The following is a 23,204-nucleotide window of genomic DNA, read 5'->3' as shown; positions in this document are numbered from 1 at the left end:
AAAACATGGCTACACGGAATCCCTTCCTGCCCAGTGGATGGATTTTAGATCTCCCTCCACCTTTTTGAGGTAGGGGGGATAGAAGTCTCACATTGCAGAGGTGTGCACTGACCAGTTTCTCCAGCCAGCCTGAGGTCATATATAAGGAATGATTGTACTTTTTGGTTTTAAGATATGTTTAAATATATCTATAATACTTTTACTTTCCTAAGTATATGTACACCAATTTGGGTTTCTTAAGAACCAAGTGGTTATCATTAGTACATAATCACAAAAATAGGAAGTAAAAAAAACTCACTTGTGAAGTGTTATACAAAATTTTCATTCCATTGGCATCAATAAACGCTTTTCTTCCCAACTTGATGTTTGTAACACTTTTTAAACTCTGTAAAATTCCTTTCCGGATGAGCATATTCCTATGCCGATTATCATGGCGATGCCAATCTACGTAAACTGTTAAAAGCACATGGACATATCCTCTGTCTACAGCTCTCCTGGCATTTGTTTCTTTAACAAAAGAAAATTAAGAAAGGATATTAAAAAGATGAAAAGAGAAATCAGAATAAATCAAATTAAAAATGTTACCTCAATATGGTGAGGAATTCTTATTTTTTTCCAAAAGAAAAAAAATTCACATATTTAAATTACTTTTTACCTAATAAAATAAATACGGTAAGTTCCACAGGGCAAATGACAGCGTGTTCCAGAAATCTGTCCATATGTTGCTCGGTAGTTTATAAATATGAAAATCTTAATAAAAATAAAATTATACCTTTTTAAATGTTCATACTAACAAAATTTTCATGTACTTTAAAACTTAAGGATATATCCACTTTGATTACCCCGAATGGAGTATGTAGCCTTTAACTTACTAGTTATGAATATGATTTTGTTAAAAGCTATTATCATCACCGTAACTTTTATTACAAACTTTGTGTGTTCCCAGTGAAATTTACTCCGTTGGTTTATACCTCTTATCACAAACTGTCTGTGTTCCCCTTGAAATTAATTTCTCTAATTATGCCATAATTATATAAATAACCATGCCGTAACAATACAAAGTTAAAAAATACTTAATAAAACTTTTTAGCAAAGGAAACTTAAGAAGCATTGGAAGACTAGAAGATACTGCTTTCTAGTCATTAATTTTTTAATATAATAAAAACTACATTAAAGGTTTTTTGTAAATGGCCAACTTCACTGGAAGAGAATTAACAGGAATAAATCCACAATGTGGCCTGACTTTAATATTTTTAAGTGTTAATATTTAAGATTATTAACCCAAGGGTTGCATTTTAATAAGACAGCAACAGGGAATTATATCACATCAACATACTGAGCCACCCAGCACCACGTGGGTGGGCGAACTGTAATGACTGCAAGATAATGTGGCATACCAGCCTATCACAAAGAAATACCAATCTCTTCCTAATCTCATAAAATAACCCCCTGGTTCATGGCATGAACACTAAAGTAGTACAACAGTAAGGCGCTGCTGCTTGCAAGAATTTCTGCAGTTTCCAAACACGCCAATACCAAAACCCAAACCTGTTGCCAACAAGTGGATTCTGACTCATAGTGACCCTAGAGGACACAGTAGGATTTCCAAGGCTGTAATCATTCAGAAACAGACTGCCACATTTCCTCCCATGGAATGGTTGGTGGGTTTCAACCAGTGACCTTTCAGTTCACAGCCGAGCGCTTTAACCGCTGTGCCACCAGGGTTCCTAAATAGGCTATTACATACTTAAAACATAATATAAAGATACCAGGATAATCAAACTTATTAATTCTCTCTCAGAAATTATAGTTTGACATTAGAGAGCCAAAAGAAACCTGCCAGGGGGAGAAAGCTTTCTCATGTGAAAGTTTCGAAACCCCTGCTGTGCCCGGAATAGCTAGGTTTGCTAAGGTGAGTCTAATAAAAGTTTCACGTATTTTCAAAGAGTATATTACTCTGTTTACACTGATTGGAATATGTAGGCCTTTAGCTTACTAGCTATCTTATTCTCTCTCTAATTAAAACACAACTGAGGTTCAGCTTTAGGCTTTGGCTTCTAATCTACACTCCAACAATGTCAAATGAGCCCCTATCTTCCTGGACTATGTGTGTATACGCACTCTTTGCTCTACATCCTCCCCACATTTAATACAGTAGTGTAATTTACCCCTTTAAAGTAAATTACTGCTGCCTCATCCCCTGAAAAAAAGCATTTAAAAAAAAAAAAAAAATCAACAAACAAGAATGCTCCAAAATGCCATGGTAAATTTAAAAACTATGTGGTGTGCTATTAAATGTTATTTTGCATTGTTAAATTTTCACCCTAAGTGCCATGTGTCATTTGAAAACATACTAAGCGAAAACTACATTCATTCTACTTCTCGGTTACTTTTTTATTCTGATGGCGTAAACAGATCTGTTTGCCCACCGCTCTCATCTGAAGAAGAATGAGGGAGGAAGTAAAAGGAAGACTATTTAAAACTTAAGGTAACAGGTTTCAGTCATTTTAGGTTAACTGGCTTCTGTAAAATACCTGAAATTTATGAGGGTTTTATGGTTTTCACTGATTTAGAATTAATGACTTATCATCAGTGATTTAATAATTAATAAGCTTTAATAAAAGTTTAATTGTAATAGTTATTCTAATCCACTCCAAATAAATAATATATCCCTGTGTTAATTTATGAATTAATCTTAATTCAAACTTAAGAGCAAGCTGGGTCTCCCCCTTGGTAGACAGTGTTTTAAGAACTGCCTGTTCATTATTTCTCCCTTGGGGGAGGGGAGAGATTGAAAGCCATCAACACAGAGCTTTAAGACTAAAATGTTATTGTGGCTACATAAAATATTAATTGTAATCAACCAATGTGCTATGGGAGAGTCTTTTATTTAATAGCTATTACTGATACTGCTAATGAAAATTCTAACTATTTAAAAGAGACACGGAGTATACTGGAGAGAAAAAAAAAAATACGAATGTATATGACTACCCTCCAAAGGCATCATGTCATGGTAAGACACATTTACTCCAGTGCTTCAGTCTTGAAAATAAAGGCAATATGCTTTATTTCTAACTGAAGTTAGCCTAAAAATTTATATTAATAATGGCTTTTTTAATGTTATAAATTTCAATTTATGGTAGAAACAAAATTTCTGGGAAGAGATTTCTAAGTGAAAATTATACATTACAGAGAGGTACGGTGGTTGTTCCAGATATTTCTCACAGTAAAAGTTAGTTTCACTTTAAAAAAATAATACTTATATATTTACATATTATTTTCCTCTATTAACAAAACCTTATGTTTATAGAAATACCTTAAAAATAGGAAGTCAATGTACTGGAATAAATTATATAACTTTACTAAATAAATTATAGCTTCAATCAACAAAATATGACATTAATTATGATGTGTATCAATGGTACTAGATGATCAAATCCACTTTTACATTAAAATATCATAATTCAGCTTTATAACTATGGAAGTTTGGACATAGACTATCTACATCTCCAGTTTCTTTAACAGGGTAGATAGATTACTCAGAGAAATAGAATCTAGTATTTCTAGTATTTAAAAACTTACTTGATTTTAGCAATGCAGCAAGAGTGTCTAAAGCAACCCTGTCAACACAACGAGAAAACACAAACAACAACAAAACTAGTAAAATTAATCTAGAAGAGTAAATCCATACAATCTTTTTAGATAAGTAATTATTCTATTATCTATTGCAAAATTTATCCTTGTTATAGACAATTACATATATGGTGTTTCTCAGTATGCATATCTCCCTTCAGCTTAAAATCAGATGTGAGGAAGATTGAGAAATCAACAGAAAAACACCAAAAAAACTTGTTTTAAAAAGAAGAAAATTAGCAATGCCTAAGTATATCAGCAGTCAGATAAATGGAATCAATTGTGGTATCTGTATTTGATCCTGACAGAGTTCACAAATGAACCATTACTATTTTAAGAATCACACTGACTCACAAAGGGATTAAAACAAAAGCAAGCTTTAATACAAATCTAGTTCGTAATTTTTTTTTTTTTTATATCCTCTTCTTAGTTTTCTAACCTGAAAATAGCTGTAAAAAAAACCAAACCCAGTGCCGTCAAGTCGATTCCGACTCATAGTGACCCTACAGGACAGAGTAGAACTGCCCCATAGAGTTTCCAAGGAGCGCCTGGCGTATTCGAACTGCCGACTCTTTGGTTAACAGCCATAGGACTTAACCACTATGCCACCAGGATTTCCAAAAAGAGCTTTATCAGGTAATAATTATCATACAAAAAGGTTAAAACAAATGTAAAATATTCTGGAGTTTGGAGGTTTGCGGAGAAGAAGCCCTTAAAACTTTTTTAGCCATAAGTCACCAAACAGAATAAGGAGCCTAACTAATGTCTCAAAAACTCTTACTATTAGACAACAAAGGGATAGTTCTAAATATTGAAGGTGCTTTTATTTTCTTTGACAATAAATAATCATACGTGGTGAAATCAACTGCCATTAATCAACTTTTAAAAGCACCACTTTTTTAATAGCACAATTATCTATGTTCAAATAATTTTTAAAAAATGAGTTACTGAAGAAATGGCACTGAATTTCAATAACTATAAAAACATATGGCTACACACTATAGTACCTCAGCAAGATTTCAAGTAGTATCATTAATTTGCATTAAAAATACATATGTTTTCAAGCTTAAGCATTTCATTCATCATTAAGCATTTATTGAATGCCTACTAGATACCCACAGCAGCAGCTCCTTCATGGACATAACATTAAAACACAAACTTATCTCTTCCCCAGACAGTTTTGCAGTCTAGATAAAGTAAGAAAATATAAACGCCTAAGGAAAAACTATTCAACAAATAAACAAAAATGAGGCAACAGAGTAGAAGTTGCATACATTAGTGGTAAAGAAGAGGTGGTATGTTCAGATGTGGGGAAAGGTAAAGCCTTCTAACTTCTAACGGATTAGAAGTAAGTTTAAGACAGATAATGACTCGTGGTACAGAAAACAATTCAGGACTAAGTACAGAGCAAGTGCTCAACAACATTCCTTACTGTTAAGTTCTAGAGCAAGTTGTTAATAGTTATAACTTTGGTATAAGCAACCATGTAAAACCTGATGAATGTAATTAATGTCACTAAATTGTACATGTAAAAATGGCACGTTTTGTGTGTGTGGGTGTTGTGTGTGTATACTTACCACAATAATAAAGGAAATAAGCATTACGCGGTTACATATTGAATTTTCATAGCACTGAACTATTGGTTAGAAACTTTCCCTAATTTTATAGTTATACAATAAAATATACATGAGATTATAAAACTATCAGAATAAGGACGATTTTTAAATTGGTTCTATGTTTGCAGAGAACTAAATGGATATTTTGAGTGAAGTGCAATTTATGAAAAAAAGGAGAAAGAAAACTATAATTCAGCAAAACTTGACAGTTAGAGACCATTACAGGTACTCTATGTAAGTGTTACCTAGTTTAGTTCTTAAAACAACTCTGATCCATAGAATTGGCACATTTTATGGATAAGGAAATTAAGGATTTCAGAAGTTATATAGCTTGCCTAAAAAAAAAGTCACGTAAAAATTAAATGGTATTGAAAATGAATAATTTAAGCATCCTGTTGAGAAATGAAATTGTGAAATCAGAAATATCAGTCTCCTTTTAAGAAGGCAATCTAGTTTTCCACTTCAGCCAAGATAAAGTAACAGGAACTGGATCTACCCTCCTGATACAAATGGAAAAAAAGAAAAACAAACAAAATATATGGAAGAACTGTTTAAGATACTGGACATCGGGAAACAAAGGATAGTGACCCATAACAGACGGGAAACAAGCGAGTGGAGCCCTACCATTACACCAGATTATTACACCTTGAGAGAGTTACCACGCCACAGTGCAGGGAGATGGAACCTAGTTGAGAATAGATTTCCTGAGTTGAACACACACATTCCCTGAGCTGAACACACGGATTCCCTGAGTTAAGGACACAGAGTTGAGGACACGTAGAGTCCAGAGACACCAAGTTGGCCATAGCTCACAGGTAAGAATACTTAAAAAAAGCTATACAGAAAGCCCACAGATTTTCTGAGGTATAACTATCTACCAGAAGCTGGGAGAAAAGCCATCCAAAAAGACTGGAGAACAGTGCCAATGCTCCCACAGGGCTGGGAATAGTGTCTGTTCCCACCAACCAGACTGTAAGCTTTCAAAATTCATAGGGCCTGCGGTACAGTACTCAGGAGGATTTTACCTCAGTAGTGGGTAATAATCAGCCCCTAAACACTGCTCTGATCCCACCTAACAAATTTTAAAGGCAAGACTTGAACAGATAAAACTGTTCCCAGTAATTTAACTGTATCCCATGATAAACCTCAAGGATATTTACAGTAATACAAAAATATCCAGCACCCAACAAAGTAAAATTCACAATGTCTGGCTTACAGTCAAAAATTGCCAGGCATGCAAAAAGACAGGGAAAGGAGAGCCATAATGATGAGGAAAAAAACAATCAAAACCAACCCAGAACTGACACAGATGCTAGAAGAACATAAAACCACTTATTATAATTGTACTCCATGTGTTCAAATAGCTAGAGGAAAGATTTAATATTATGGGGAAAGAGAGCTTTTTGAAAAGTTAAACATACAGCTACCACATGATCCTGCCATTCCATTCCTAGGTATTTACCCCCACAGAAATAAAAACATATGGCCATACAAAGTTGTGTACATAAATGTTCATAGTAGCTTTATTTGCAATAGCCATAAACTAGAAACTTCCCATACGCCTATCAACAAGTGAACAGATAAACTGTGGTATCCCCATACAATGGAATAGTACTCAACAGTTACAAGGAATAAGTTATTGATACATGCAACAAAGTAAGTGAATGGCAAAACAATGGCGATGCATTAAAAAAAAGTCAGATCACAAAAAAAGGAACATATACCAGATGACTGCGTTTATGTTTTCATTTATATAAAATTTCTGAAAATGCAAACTAATCTACAGTGACAGAAAGCAGAAGAGTGGCTAACTGGAGACAAAGAGGGGTAAGCATTGTGGGGGGCAGGGAAGGGGGATTACAAAAGGACACAATAAAACTTTTAAGGGTGATGGAAATATTCATTATCTTGATTGTGGTAATGATTTCATTGGTTTATATATGCCCAGGGTACATTACAATTTTCATGGGCACTGGTCCCTTTCTGCCTTCATGGGCCTTTTTCTTCACAAAAAATATTAAAAATATGTATTTTACAACTGCCTTCAATATAAAGATAAATACATTAATATTAGGTATTAAAATATTTTCTTCAAAATAAATGTTCTTTTTCTTTCTTATGACCAAAAAAAAAAAAGGTTAAAACATGATAGAATGGATAGAAAACATGGCCCAGCTATATGCTAATAAAAAAAAAATCACACCTTAAACCCAAGGACATAAATAGGTTGAAAATCAAAGGATGGGAAAAAAAATTCCATGCAAATAATAACCAAAAGTGAACAGAGGTGGCACTCTTAATATCAGACAAAGTAGCGTTTAAGACAAAATCTGTCAGGAGAAATAAAGATGGACATTATATAGTGATAAAAGAGTAAATTAATCAAGAAGATTTAACAATTATAAATATATATGCACCCAACATCGATCACCTAAATACATAAACACTGATAGAATTGAAGGGGGAAACAGGTAGTATTACAATAATAGTTGGAGACTTCAAAACACCACTTTCAGTATTGGACAGAATGTCTAGAAAGATTAATAAGGAAACAGAGGACTTAAGTGATACTAGAAACCAACTACACTTAACAGACATATATAGAACACTCTAACCAAAAACCACACAACACACATTCTACTCCAGTACACATGGATTCTCCAGAAAAGGTCACATTTTAGGTCATAAAACAAGTCTTAATAAACTTAAAATGACTGAAATCATACAAGTATTTTCTCTGATCACAACTGAGTGAAGCTTGAAATCAACAACAGAAAAAAAAACCTGGAAAATACACACATGTAAATTAAACAACACACTATTAAACTACCAATGGGTCAAGGAAGAAATCACAAATTTTCTAGAGTAAAATAAAAATTAAAGCACAATATCAAAACTTATGGAATGTAGCGGAGGTAGTAACTCAGAGGCCTAACTTATGGCAATAAATGCCTACATGAAAAAAGATCTCGAATCAACAGCCCAACTCAGCAACTCTAGGAACTAGAAAGAGAAAAGCAAACTAAGCCTTAACCTACCAGAAGAATGGAAATAACAAAGATTAGAGCAGAAATAAATAAAACTGAAAACAGAAAAACAATGGAATCAATAAAACCAGAAACTGGTTCTTTGAAAAGATTAAAAAATTGATAAACCTTTAGATACACTGACCAAGAAAAGATGCAAATAACCAAAATTAAAAATGAAAGAGAGGACATTACAACTGACCTGATAAAAATAAAGAAAATTGTGACGGATTCTGAACAATTGTGAAACTGAACCAAGAGGAAATAGAAAGTCTCAAGAGACTCATAACAAGAGATAGAATTAGTGGTCAAAAACCTCCCAACAAAGAAAAAAGTCCCGGACCAGATGCCTTCGCTGGGGATTACTACAAAACATTTAGAGAAGAACTGACCCCAATGCTGTTTAAACTTTTCCAAAAGATAAAGAAGGAAGGACTACTCCCAAATTTAATTCTATGAAGCAAACATAACGCTGATACCCAAACCAGATAAAAATGCCACAAGAAAAGAAAACTACAGGCCGATGTCTCTTATGAATAAAGATGTAAGAATTCGCAACAAAATACTAGCAAACAGAATCCAACGGCATATAAAAAGAGTAACACACCATGACCAAGAAGGATTTATTCCAGGAATACAGGGATGGTTGAATATAAGAAAATCAATCAACATAATACACCGCATCAATAGAACAAAGGAAAAGAACCACATAATAATCTCTATGAATGTAGAAAAAGTATGTGATAAAATCCAATATACTTTCTTGATGACAACCCTATAAAAAGACAAGAATAGAAGGGAAAATCCTCAATATGATTCTGGCATATATGAAAAGCCAACAGCCAACATTATACTTAATGGATAAAGACTGAGAGCTTTCCTCTTGAAATCAGGAACAACAGAAGGGTGCTCATATTCACCACTTCTATTCAATATTGTGTTAGAAGTCCTAGCCAGAGCAATAAGAAGTAAAAGGTATCCAGACTGGAAAAGAAGTAAAATTATCTCTATGCACAGATAATATGATTCTGTATAGAGAAAATCCTAAAGAGCCCACAAAAAAAATTTCTAGAGCTAATAGAGGAATTTAGCAAAGTTGCAAGGTACAAAGTCAACAAGCAAAAATCAGTTCAGTTTCTATACATCAGCAATGAGAAATTTGAAAAGGAAATTAGAGAAAAAAACTCCATTTACAATAGCATCTAAGAGAATAAAATACCTATGAATAAATTTAACCAGGGACATGAAGGACTTATACAATGAAAACTAAAACACTGCAGAATAGAAAAACCAATCCTCAACAAAAAAGAGTGGCTGCTGAAACTGCTTATTTACAACCAAATACCTCATGGGATTTGGTTTCTTGGTCTGGACGTTTAGGGTCATGGTTTCATGGGACATCCCAGTTAATTGGCCTAATAACGTGTTTAGTGCTTCTGCTCTCCTAATTTGATGCATAGTGCCTGGGGTCTCAAAAGCTTTTCAATTGGCCATCCAAGACACAATTGGTCTCTCTATTCACCTGCAGCAACAGAGGAAGAAGGAGAGTCCAGAATAGGAGGAGGACATGGAACCTGTGACTAAATGCCTCCATGAACAACCGCCACCTCTGCCACAAGACCAGAAGAACTTGATGGTACCCGGCTACCATTACTGCACATTCTGATCAAAGATTCCATAAAAGAATCCTGACCAAAAGGGGGAAAATGCAAAACAGAATTTCAAAATTCTCATGGACTTCAGAATTCTGGAGCCATGGTAGGTAGGTGAACCCCTGAAACTATCATCCTGAGATCATCTTTAAACCTTAAACCAAAAATATCCCCTGAAGTCATCTTAAAACCAAACAATAGTTTAGCTTAACTAGTAAAATATGTCTGCCTTGAGCACAGAGCTTTTTTAACAACTATCTATATGGCATCAAATTAACAAAAGCAAGTTGAACTATTAATAGGAACCTGAAGGGGCAGTGAGTTTGTTAATGGGAGAGGAACAACTCAGAAAAGGAGGATGAGAGTGGCTGCACAACTTGAAGAATGTAATCAATGTCACTAAACAGTACAAGCAGAAACTGCTGAACTGGTGTTATGTTTGATTGTGTATATTCTCAACAACAAAAATAAAATTTGGGAAAAAAACAATAGTTTACTAGATTAAAAGAAATGATAAAGTTTAGTGCAAAGTCATCTTTACATTTTTGCCAAAACCTCAATAAAAAGGCACTTAAAAAAAAACTTAAGAACAAAGGAATTTCTGAAATTGCATGATACTTATAAGCCAGTATGAATTTACAATACAAAAGTTGCAAAGGAATTTTGAAATACTGGATTACATTAATTGATTAAAATTTTTCACTATCAATATTTTATGCTTCCCCATATTTTTCCAATCTGCATATTTCCCACACAGAGTATTTTCAAGATTAATGTAAAGTCTTCTCCCCATATACTCTAGAATTAGTTTACCAATACCATTCTATCAATCAATACAACCAATAATGCCTTAAAAAGCAGTCTGTTGCTTATTTATTTAGGAGGAGTGAAGGAGGAAAAGTCCCAGGTGCCCAAGAAGTTACATATACTTTAAGTTAAGGCTGGTCCTTGCACTGACCTCCAAACCTGTGGGGAAACTCAAGAAGACAGAAGGGGTTACAACTTCTTGAGTCACCTCCTTCTGAATTAACAGTGTTTAAATCTGAAATCTATTACTGGAAAGATAAGGAAATCCTAAAGGGAAGCATCATCCCTCAAACATAAATGACCTCTCTCAGTCTTCTTCCCACTAAATTCAGGGTATTGTTGAAGGAGAGCAAGAACTAACATAGAAAGCTTTAGAAGTCTGAGTTTTTTTAAATTAGTGGGGAGAACGTTCTGATTACTAAAAATGACAAGAAATCAGATAAAGATGTTTGAACAATGAATTTTTTTAAGTAAAAATGAAGACAGTTTTTCTGTTTAAAGTAGAAATAGAAAAAATAAAGGAATAATTTAGATAACTATATTTTTTTTATAAAAGTCTGAGATTCACTGATTTCAACATGGCTTGAATATAAGCCATGTGGTATACTACAAAGATACCTTCAAATATTTCTGAAATGTTCTATTTCTCCTAGAAACATTTTATATTGGATTTAGTAACTTGGTTACAATAGGGTAGCCTGACTCATGAGATCAGATCCATTAGATAAAAGATAGATTATGAAGTACTTTAAAGATCAAGGGCAGGAATGGTATATTAATAAAGTTTTATTCTTAGCTGGGATTCACTCACACCCACGTTACTACATTAATCACCTATACTAATTATATTACCTTAGCACAGACACTGTGCTTGTTAAATTATTAAATATTCATAACAACCTTATGCTGTAGGCACTAACGTTATCATTTTACAAACATGAAATTGAAGCACAATAGGTTAAGTAAGTTGCTTCCTGTCAAGAGCCTGTAAGTAACAGAAAACCCACTGCCGTCAAGTCGATTCCGACTCATAGCGTAAGTAACTGAGGTATCTCTAAACCACTATAGTACACTGATTCTGTAAGTTCATACTAATTGTGATTCAATGATTTCCCTTGTCTTGCTACTTTATCAGAAGCTTAGGACTGGGTATCGCTCCATAAGTAAATACGTTAAGCCACCCTACCAAATAATATTTTAATAAATGTATATGCAAGTAAACTCTAATTTTTGAGAAATGTTCAATCTAAAATATTTTGACCTTTATAAAGAAAGAGTGAAAAGACTGGGAATGTTCTAAACCTTATTTAAGAGTAAAATTTAACAAAACAGTTGATGTGGAAAAGCTCTTCACTATAAAAGAATCACAGCTAATAAATACAGAATGTGATAATTAGAAAATTCACTTTTTGCAATCCCCAATGAAATAAAGGATCTAAGGTATGTCATGAAAGGCTACTAAATTAGATGAAAAGTTGATGGAAACATTTATAATGGACATATCACCAAACCTCAATATTCTTAAGTGATGCAAAACAAGGTATCCGGCACCACTGATGAAATAATTTTGACAAAAAAAAAAAAAAACAAGAATCAAATATAGTCAAGGCTCTAACTCTAAGAGTCTACAGATTTTATAAGGGATGTACCTACTTGTTAAAAAACCCAAGGGTACAGTCATCCCAGCCCAGAGTGTGGAACATTCTACAAGACTTATCACCTCACCCCACCCCACCCCCACCAAGATCCTTCAACAAATAAAGCAAAACAGGAGAGACTGTTCCTGATTTAATAAGAATATGAGACGTATCAACCAAATACAATGTAGAGACCTTATCTGAAACCTGACTTGAACAAACCAACTGTAAAAAGACTTTTCTTAGATAATCAGAAAATAACAGATGATATTAAGGAATTGTTACTAGTACTGTAGGGTACAGAAAGGATATTGTAGAAATGCTAAAAGAAAAAGGTTTATATCTGATATTGAGCATATTATGGAATTTACAGATTAAATGTAATAGCTGGTATTTGCTTTAAAATACTTCAGAGGGGGGAAAAAAATAGGGGAGGAATAGATGAAATAAAAATGGCAGATTGCTAATTTTTGAAATTGGGTGCTATACAGGTATCATATATATCGTATCAGGGTTCACAATACTATTCTTTCTACCTTTGTGTATGTTTAGAAATTTCCTAAGTAAGAGGAATAATTCTAATTCAAATAAACCAACTGTAAAAGGAGAACTTTGAGACAACTGGAGAAAATTGAACACAGAATGAATTTTAGATTCTACTAAGGAATAAATAATTTTGTTAGGTGTAACTATAGTATGTTATTTTTTAAAGTCTTTATTTATTAGGACTAATGTCCCAGGGGTTAAAAGCTTGGCTGCTAACCAAAAGGTGAGCAGTTTGAATCCACCAGCAGTTCCTTGGAAAACCTATGGGGTGGTTCTACTCTGTCCTGTAAGGTTGCTACGAGGTGGAATCAATACCATGGCAACAGTTTGGAGGCCTGGTGGGTCAATGGTTAAGAGTTCAGCTGCTAACCAAAATGTCGGCAGTTTGAATCCACCAGCTGTGGGGCAGTTCTACTCTGCCATATTGGGTCGCTATGAGTTGGGACTGATTCAACAGCAATGGGTTTGGTTTTTGGTTTGAGTTTATTTACTAGAGCTTTATGTTGATGTATTAGGGGAAAATGATAAAATATCTAGGATTGGTTTACAGAAAAAAAAAGGATACATAATTTATATATATAAAGTATATATTCTTTTTTTGTAAACCAATCGTAGATATTTTATCATATATATAAATATATATATGATAATCCTAGCTATTTTAATTTTTTTTTATATTTTATATATATATATATATGTATGTGTATATATATATATGCCTGGGATTTGCTTTAGAAAATTCCAGCAAAACAAGCAGAAGTGTGGAGGGGCAGTAAATTAAATAAAAGTGGCAGAATATTTGTAACTGTTGAATATAATACAAGTAATCGATATAATCATTTCAATGTATTTAATTAGTTTATGCAATATGATATTCACTCTATATATATACTTGAAAAGTTCCATGGTAAAGATTTTTTTTTTAAAAAAAAGAATGACCTCTAATATGAGTGAAGAAAATATTAAATATAACCAAGTCATTGAAAACTGCTTTCATTTTCTAAGGTCGAAAGGCCTGTGAATGTAACAAGATTAGAAAAAAAAGAAATGACACAATTTTGACAAAATGGAAATGGATAAATTTAAGACATGTTCAGCTAATCATGAAAACGAAGGAGCAATTACTAAAAAAAAAACTGCAGCGCTGGGTGAGGAAACAGTAGGCACTCAATAAATGTTTCTGAATGAACAATACTCTATAAAGGATCTTTTTTCCTTATTCACAGTATCTAGGAATGTTCAAAACCTAAATTTATATAAACACTATATTAAATGAATTTAATATATTCTAATTTTGGTACATATTCGAAGGTTAAACTTTATACAAAAGAAAATCTTTATGATAATAGTCACTGTTTAAGAACTAAGAAAGAACCCTAGGTACAATTTAATTCAACCTGCTCATTGTACAGACCAAGATAACGAGGCCCAGTATAACACAGATAACCCCTATTTATATTCAAAACATTTACTCACTTCATAAGACCTGAATTCTTCTTACTAAATGGTCCAATAATTTTAAACATCAGTTCCACAACTCCATTTTTCCCTAAGGATACTGAATTCACGGCTGTGAGAGAAAAAGACACAAAATGATTAAAAAACCTCAGTAACTAAAAAGGTGCACACTTCGTGAGCTACAGAGCCAAAAACACATACAAACTGTTCAATAAATGTGAAGTTAAGTCACTCCTAAAGTTCACCTTAACCAATCACTCAAAGGGAGGATTCTTTTGTGTTTTGTTTTGTTTATTTTTTATGGGAAGTTGCAAAGAAATTCCCAAACAAGTAATAGTAACTAAAGGAAAAAAATATTGTTATAAAAAACATTTAAGTTGCTCCATTTGTTTATTCAACAAATTTAGTGAACTCTACTAAATACCAGGATGTGAAGATTCAGGGAAAAAAATAAACCGTCTCTGCATTCAGGTCACTTAGGCTACACCACTGTTGTTGTTAGGTGCCGTTGAGTCGATTCCGACTCATAGCGACTCTATGTAAAACAGAACAAAACATTGTCTGGTCCTGCGCCATCCTCACAATCGTTACGCTTGAGCCCACTGTTGCAGCCACTGTGCCAATCCATCCCACCGAGGATCTTCCTCTTTTGCACTGACCCTCTACTTTACCAAGCATGATGTCCTTCTCCAGGGACTGATCTCTTCTGATAGCATGTCCAAAGTATGTGAGACAAAGTCTCAACATCCTTACACCACTGAGGGGCCCATAATCCAGAGTAGAACAGAAGGCATTTCTGGAGAAAATGATGCTTGGGCTTAATTTTTAAGATTAATTTTAAGGTGTTAGCTAGGAATTCTTTCCTAGCTAAATTGGAGTTAAGGGATGGATGTGGCTCTGGGGTATCTCTGAAGACAGGATTAACATGGACAATAGAGCAGAGACAATGAACGACCCAAGTATGAGCAGTTACATGTTGTTAGAGCATGTTGTATCAGATAAAGGCATACAAATGGGAAGATGAGATTGGAATAGAGGCTAAGAAACAAATTATGAAGGGCTCTGTAAGTTGTTAATTCTTTCAGCTACCAAGAATCGCCCAAAAGGAACAACAAATCAGATTTGCTTTTTAAATGAACACACCACCCTGGGGAAGATGGATTTGCAAAACATGTTAGGAGGCCGTGGTCTAGGTAAAAGGCGATGAGAACTTAACCAAAGCAGTTGTAGCAAGAAAAAAAGAGCGAACAATTTTAGCGTTTCACATGAATATGCAAACATTATCTAACCAGAAAACTCTGCCCAACATTTTCAACTCTGAACGAACATCAATAACAAAATTACAAACCATTTTCTAGCCTTCTAGTGGTTAATTCAATAAAATTCCATCAAAATGTAGTTCCTCACATTTTGTATGACTTTAACTTCCTCTGTATCTGTTTATAACTACCTTATCCCTTCCAATTTTATCTCTGTGCTATATTTTTTAATCCAATTCAGTTTTTTTTAAATGAACTGTTTTCCTATTTTCTAATATATACTTTTTCATTTTTTTCTTTACTATTTTTCTGCTTTCCTGTGTTTATTGCTCTGTTCCTAATTTCATTTCCTTACATTCTTTTTAATTATCTAAGTGTTAACTAAGTGCTCAATGCTATTTTCCCCAAGCATGTTTTTGTTGTTATTAGTTGTCAAGTTGATTCCAACTCATGGTGACCACATGTGTGCAGAGGAGAACTGCTCCATGGACTTTTTAAGGCTGTGATCTTTCAGAAGCAGGTCACCAGGCCTGTCTTCCAAGGCTCGCCTTCTGGGTGGGTTTGAACCACCAACCTTTCAACTAGTAGCTGAACACTTAACCATTTACGCTACTCATATTGTCAAGGGGTACGTGTGTGTACATATGTATACATATGTGCATGTATATATGTAAATACATACATATGTACTTACACATACATACACACACATATCTAGCACTTTCATTATCATTATTTTATAATCATATTCTGTAATAACATATACAGGGAAACCTATGTTAGCCGGACTAGACAAGACTGCCTTGTTTTTCGAGGTCTCGAAAGTTTTCCGCCTTTGACAGGGTGCCGGCTTACTATTTTCCTATTCTATTAGTGGAAAATATTTAAGGTTTCCACTTTACACAGGTTCTGGTTTTCACAGGTTTTACTGTATTCTACAATTTCAGTTTTGGTTCTTTGTTTAACCACTCCAATTCCACAGTCAGAGAATAAAAAAGAAAATCGACATCTCATAGGTTTGGGACCTAATATTGTTAAATGAGAATGTGTGTGTTGTGGGGGACATTCAACTGAGGCTCTGTCTGTGTGATCCCTCTTCTAGCCAGCTTTCTCAGAGGTTCCTGTACTATTTATTTTCTGCTCTGCTACTTCCCTACTGATTCTCAGGTGACTATGCTATCCCGACTTCCTTCTCAGCTTTCCTCTCATCCAGGAAAACCCAAAGAGGCACTGACAGGATTTCCGGCTGCCAACACCCTCATATTCAACACTCTTTTCTACAGGCTGCCTACTCATCCCCCTCGCTCGAGTACTTTATAAAATTAAGGGGCATTCTTAAGATTTTGCCAAATCATCTTCTTACCCCACATCCCTTTTGTTGTGGTTGAGGGTAGAGCCGTATTAAATCTTTTCTTTCCTTGTCCACAAATTTTGAAGGTTTATGGAATTACAGTACTTTAAATTTTTCATTTTGTATAATTTCACAACACTGAGGTAACCAAAAGCCGCTCCAAAATACTCACAGTTAGCAGAATATACTCGTAAAAGCTGAAGGCAAGGCAGAACCAAGCGATGATTCTGCAAATTCTGTTTGACCAAATTCAGCGTTATATTCAGAGCTCCGTTAATTCTAGCTTTCACGCCAAATTTTTTGTCTGTTTCAAAAAAAAAAAAAAAGATGTAATAAAGCAATGATATTTTAAATTTATGTTATGAACCCATATTATCAAATATAAAGTTGTCCTGAAACAATTAAGATTGTAATCATTTTGTTGTATGATTTTTAGAGCACATCTTGTATTTTTGAAAACTAGTTGAAAGAATGTACTAAGGAACAGGTAGAGGGACAGGGCAGGGAGGAGGAAGGCAGAGGACCCTGACACTTAGATTGCCAGGAGAGGAAGAACATAACTGACCCACTACGCGTGCGAGGCTATCCAGTTCAACATCTTTCCCAGAAATACCATCTCACAGTTAAGGGTGAGAGTAAAGAATCTAAATGTCCATTATAATATTATGTATTTAATTGAACCTTATTAGTTTCAGGCTTATAAAAGATTAACAGTTTAGACAGAAAATAATGTGGTAAATATTATCAAAAGTTACTATATGGATTGCACTGTGTTCCCCAAAATACGTGTTGGAATCCTAAGCCCTGTCCATTTGGGAACAGGGTTTTCTCTGTTATGTTAATGAGGCCATATCAGCCTACCGTGTGCCCTAAGCCTGATCACTTCTGAGCTATGAGAAAAGCAGGTTACACACAGAAGGAAATACGAATGGCAGATGTCTTAGTTATCTAGTGCTGCTATAAAAGAAATATCACAAGTGGATGAGCTCAACAAAGAAAAATCTTTCTCTCACAGTCTAGTAGCCTAGAAGTCTGAACTCAGGGCATCGGCTCCAGGGGGAGACTTTCTCTCTCTGTCACCTCTGGAGAAAGGTCCTTGTCATCAATCTTCCCCTGGTCGAGGAGCTTCTCAGGCACAGGGACCCGGCGCCCAAAGAATGTACTCTGCTACCAGTGCTGCTTTTTTGATGGTACGAGGTCTTCCCGTCTCTCTGCTCACTTATCTCTTTTATATCTCAAAAGAGACTACCTTAAAACACAGTCTAATCTTGTAGATCTCAGCACCATAACAGCTGCTAATCCATTTCATTAACACCATAGTGATAGGATTTACAACACATAGGAAAATCACATCAGATGACAAAATTGTGGAAATCACATAATACTGGGAATCATGGCCTAGCCAAATTAATACACATATTTTTGGGGGACACAATTCAATCCCTGACAGCAGGGGAGATAAGATGCCACGTGAAGATCATCAAGGAATGTCAGAGCTACAGGAGCTGACAGAGAGAACCTTCCCCTTATAGCCAGTGCCCTGAATTCAGACTTATAGCCTCCTAAACTATGAGAAAATAAATTTCTGTTCTTTAAAACTACCCACTTGTATTACACCCACTCCTCACTTATCAATCAGGTCGTTATGTGAAAATCAACGTTATGCAAAAACGGAGGATAACCATATCAGATCACAAAATGGAGGATGGCTACGTCATTACATAACTGTCAAATTGTATCATTATAAAACTCCCAAACCACTGAGAATCACGGCCCAGCCAAGGTGACACATAACCTTAACCATCACAGTCAGCGTTACTCTCACCTCACACCTCCGCATTCATTATGTCAAACATATGTCATCAATGTGCAAAACAGTCAGATTTTTTTTACTATTGTCGTAAATGCGAAATGTCAGAAAACGAGACAGTCAACAAACAATGAGTAGGTGTTATTTCTGTTACAGCAGCACTGGGAAACTAAGACAGTTCCTAAATGGATATATTTAACATAAAAAGAAAAGAAAGAATAAAAGAAGTTCTTGATTTCTCTTCTCACAAAGAGATTAAAAGAGTAAAAGAAAATCTTAAGTTCTTTTACAAGAACTTAAAATATTAAGATTTTAAACAAAGAAAATAACAGTAACAGTACATTTCTTGAACAAGAACTTCAAGTCAAAAAGAACTGAATATTCCTGAAGGAAAATTACTCTCCTCTTACAAGAAAAGATTATAAAAAAATCACTCAAAAAGTCACTTCATAATGTCCTCGAATGACGTAAAAATGAAAAACTAGGACAAAAAGCCAAAGAAATAGCAAATATTTAAAAGGATAAATAAAGGAAAATAAAATAAATGATGAACTACAACTTAAACATTAAAGAAATATAAAATGTAAATTACATCAATAGCTTAATTTCATGAAAAACAGAAAAAAGACAGCTTGGCTCTAATTACAGGAAGAGAAGCAAGAGATAACAAAACTCATCAATAAAGAAGGTTTTCTTATTTTAAATTTAGAAGACAAATACTTTTTCAGCAAAAATCTCAGAAGGGATTCAAATCTCAAATGCAAGAGTTAAGGAAAAATAAAAGACCGCTAACATATTTCTTAAAGTTTAAATAAGTTTAAATCTGAATGTCCCAAAGGTATCAGGAAAATTAAAGTCATCTCAGGGATCTCTCTATAAACCAACACCTACTAAAAGTACTATTTAAATATTTATACAATATATAAAAATACACATGAAATACATACAAATACATAAACTGTGTACACAATACATCCTTACTGTTTCAAATAAACATTTTAACCAAATACTTTCAGAATTAAGACCCAAATGTAAGCCAAAAGGAAATGGCACGAACTCTGAAAAATAACTAAGACTTTAGGAGCCATTTTGATCGCCGTGCAGGTAGACAACTGTAGGCTGAACTTAGGTTCTACTGAAGGGACACGTTTCTCCACTAACCTAACCTAAATCAGCTTCTTCCTTTGTTCTGTGTCTTATAGTTCCTCAATTTGCATTTTTTAATATTTTGCAAGTTTTACTGTTGTTAACAGTCTAATGATTTTTCATGTCTATTTTGTCTTTAACTAGACTGTAAATTTCTAGACTGCTGAGAAACAAATATAGAGCAAATATGATTATTAATGAAGAGCAGTACCTTCTACCTCCATGTTCCTCAAACCACTCCCACCCCTTCACCCTCCTTCTAGCCTCAACAATATCCATACACAAGCGTATGCACACACATGCAGACACACTTGTGATCTGAAATACTTTTATTCCTTTTTCTACCGTGTGCAAAGTTATGAATTTGGATCCTCCATTCTTACAGGTCACTCGCCAGCTGACTGTAAAAAGCATTCCATTACTAAGACCAAGAAAAAAGGCAGTAGTTTCTTAGATTCAAAAACATTTAGTAGTTTCAAGGCAGATAAAAATCAGCATTACAAAGACAGCTCCAGATTCAATGATCGTACCGGTGAAATCCTTACCTTTGGGCCCAATCTTTGCAAGAATAGAATGAATCTGTACCATTAACTCTTCATTTGGGGGAGACTCTTTGCTGGTGTTCATCAGTAACTGTAACAATATTTGTGAACCACCTTTGGCGACTAAGAAACTAGCTCTTCGACCTCCTCCTAAAAATTTTAAAAATAATTTTTTTACAAACAGCAAAATCCTCCTGTAACATATTAAGTACCATGACTTGTTAGCACTAATAAACCTTCAAAGTGATGACTGCTAAATGCAAATGAATACCACCAAGGTCACATTTTATCTCATCTACTTTTAGTTAGAAAATGGCTCAGAAAGAGTAAACACGTGATGCCTAAATTCTAGGTTCAAGATTCTAAAATACGTGAGTTGGAGGGGTAGTCTGAGGGACACTGAAAGGCACCACAAACACAGCAACTACAAAAGAGCATGATAGTTTCCAAATTCCAATACTTATAACAGCTTCTATGTGAGCATCAGAAAATTCCAAATAAAGTCCACTGACACACTATTGATCACTGCTGACAAACAGAAATTAGAGCAAAGAAACAAAAACTTACCAGCTGACACCAGCTCAACAAGAATGCTTAAGATATTTAGTGTAGTTTGAAGATCTTTAGTGTTCTGAAATAAAAATTTAAGTTGATTCATTAAAACACTGTAAATATGTGATTCCCGAACTTTTACTATCTGTTGGAAACTAGCTATATTTTACAGATGACCTTTTCAATTTCTCTGAGAGCAAATGTATTCAGGTTTCCACTATTCTTGCTGATCACTCTGGTCTCTTCTTGCCCTTAAGAACTTTTACAAGTCATGTGAGCTTCTATTTTCTTAATATCAACATTATTATAAGAAGAATGAATTTGTCATTTATCTTTCTATCAAATATACAAGTAAATGAATTAAAATTTAAAAGACATTACAAGGTATATATTTGGTCACCTAGCTCCTCTCTCAGGAAGCAGCCGAGTTATCAGCTTCTTGTGTATCCTTCCAAAGTAACATGTACACATACAAGCGAGGCATGTGGATGTACGTGTATACACAGATTTCTTTCTCCAAACGATACCACCATAAACCAAAAAAAACCAAACCCAGTGCCGTCGAGTCAATTCCGACTCATAGCGACCCTACAGGACAGAGTAGAGCTGACCCATAGAGTTTGCAAGGAGCGCCTGGCAGATTCGAACTGCCGACCCTTTGGTTCTCAGCCGTAGCACTTAACCACTACGCCTCCAGGTTTTCCGATACCATCCTACTACCTTGATATTTTTACATGTTGATAAATAAAAGCGTCTTCATTCATTTTAAGGACTACATGATATATTTCATTAGAAGGCTATTCTACTATTTATGTAACCAGTCATCTTCCAATGAATTTTCATGGTGTTTTTAATCTTTTCCAATTAAAAACATTACAAAAAATAGCTAAATACATATATTTACAGGTAATCAAGTATGTCAATATGTGAGATAAACTTCTCAAATTTCTGGGTCAAAGAGTGCGAGTATTTCTTTTGATAGAATATTATCAAATTGTTCTCCAAGGAGAAATCTGTAATCCCATCAGCAATGCAGAAGAGTACTTATCTCCCAAAGCCCGGACAACCAATCTAATAGGTGAAAATGTTCACATGTACACTTTGGTTACATTTCTCTTATTAAAAATGATGCTCGACCTTAAGTGCCATTTGTGCTACTGCTTCTGGGAAGTCAGTTCATAACCTTTATGCATTTCCTTCTTACTGATTTATAGAAGCTCTTTGTATATTAAAGAAACTATAATTTCTATAGGAGTGGAAAATATGTTTCTCAGTTAGCCAAGTGTCTTTTGATTTTTTACGGTTTTTTTTTAAATCCACTTTTGTTAATGTAGTTAATTTTTCAATCTTTTCTTTCACAGCTCCTGTTTTTTTTTTTTCCCCAGACTTAGAAAAGCCTTTTGTTGTGAGAGTATTTTAAAATTTCTCCCATTGCTTCCTCTAGTACTTTTATGATTTCATTTCCATGCTTAAATTTTTGCTTGATGTGGAATTTTGGTGAAGAATGTGAGAAGGATCCAAATTTATGTTTTCCCAGGTAGCTAACAATTTGTCCCAACTTCACTTATTAAATAATTCCCCCACTCCTCACTGATCCAACATGCTACCTTTATCAAATAGTACTAAATACCCATTAAGTATTTTAATTTAGTTTCCAAATTTTTCTTCTGTTACACTGATGTATACCTACTCGTGTACAATTTCTAAACTATTTTATCTACTGAAGCTTTTATACTATGGTTTGATACTTAGTAGGTCTAGTCCTTTCTCGGAACCCTGGTGGCACAGTGGTTAAAGAGTTCAGCTGCTAACCAAAAAGGTCAGCAGTTTGAATCTACCAGCCACCCCTTGGAAACCCTATGGGGCAGTTCTACTCTGTCCTACAGGGTTGCTACGAGTTGAAATTGAATGGTCAGCAACAGGTTTGGTTCTTGGTTTAGGGTTTAGTACTTTTTCAGATCTTTTTTTTTTTATATAAATTTTCTTCTTATTCTTCCTTATTTTTTTTCCCTCACTTGGACTTTAGAAACAAAAGTGTTATTGGTTGTATTGAGATCATTTTAAACTGACAAATCAACTTAGGGAGAAATGACTATCATGATGCTAAGACTTCCTATCGAAGAAAGTGAATTCATTCTCTGTGCTTAACACTGCACTGAATAAAACGTA

General features: G+C 34.4%; 1 protein-coding gene across 12 annotated transcripts in view; it reads right to left on the bottom strand.

Moving 5' to 3' along the window:
* AGTPBP1 (ATP/GTP binding carboxypeptidase 1) overlaps positions 1–23,204 on the bottom strand; it is a 195,495-nt gene that overhangs the window by 124,599 nt on the left and 47,692 nt on the right. For 10 of the 12 annotated variants that reach the window (XM_023544716.2, XM_023544714.2, XM_064291168.1 and 7 more), the window contains 6 exons: positions 21,051–21,114; positions 20,487–20,633; positions 17,158–17,289; positions 14,394–14,487; positions 3,583–3,620; positions 299–507 (listed from right to left, as the gene is read on the bottom strand). In XM_023544716.2, the coding sequence (XP_023400484.1) occupies positions 299–507; positions 3,583–3,620; positions 14,394–14,487; positions 17,158–17,289; positions 20,487–20,633; positions 21,051–21,114 (684 nt within the window). Of the gene's footprint in view, positions 1–298; positions 508–655; positions 751–3,582; positions 3,621–14,393; positions 14,488–17,157; positions 17,290–20,486; positions 20,634–21,050; positions 21,115–23,204 lie in introns of those variants that run through there. The other 2 variants (XM_064291171.1, XM_064291173.1) reach the window with 2 other exon arrangements.

This window comes from Loxodonta africana, chromosome 9 (assembly GCF_030014295.1).
Source record: "Loxodonta africana isolate mLoxAfr1 chromosome 9, mLoxAfr1.hap2, whole genome shotgun sequence".
NCBI lineage: Eukaryota > Metazoa > Chordata > Mammalia > Proboscidea > Elephantidae > Loxodonta > Loxodonta africana.
Note: the sequence above shows the minus strand (reverse complement) of the source record. Positions and strands in the feature narration are given on the sequence as shown.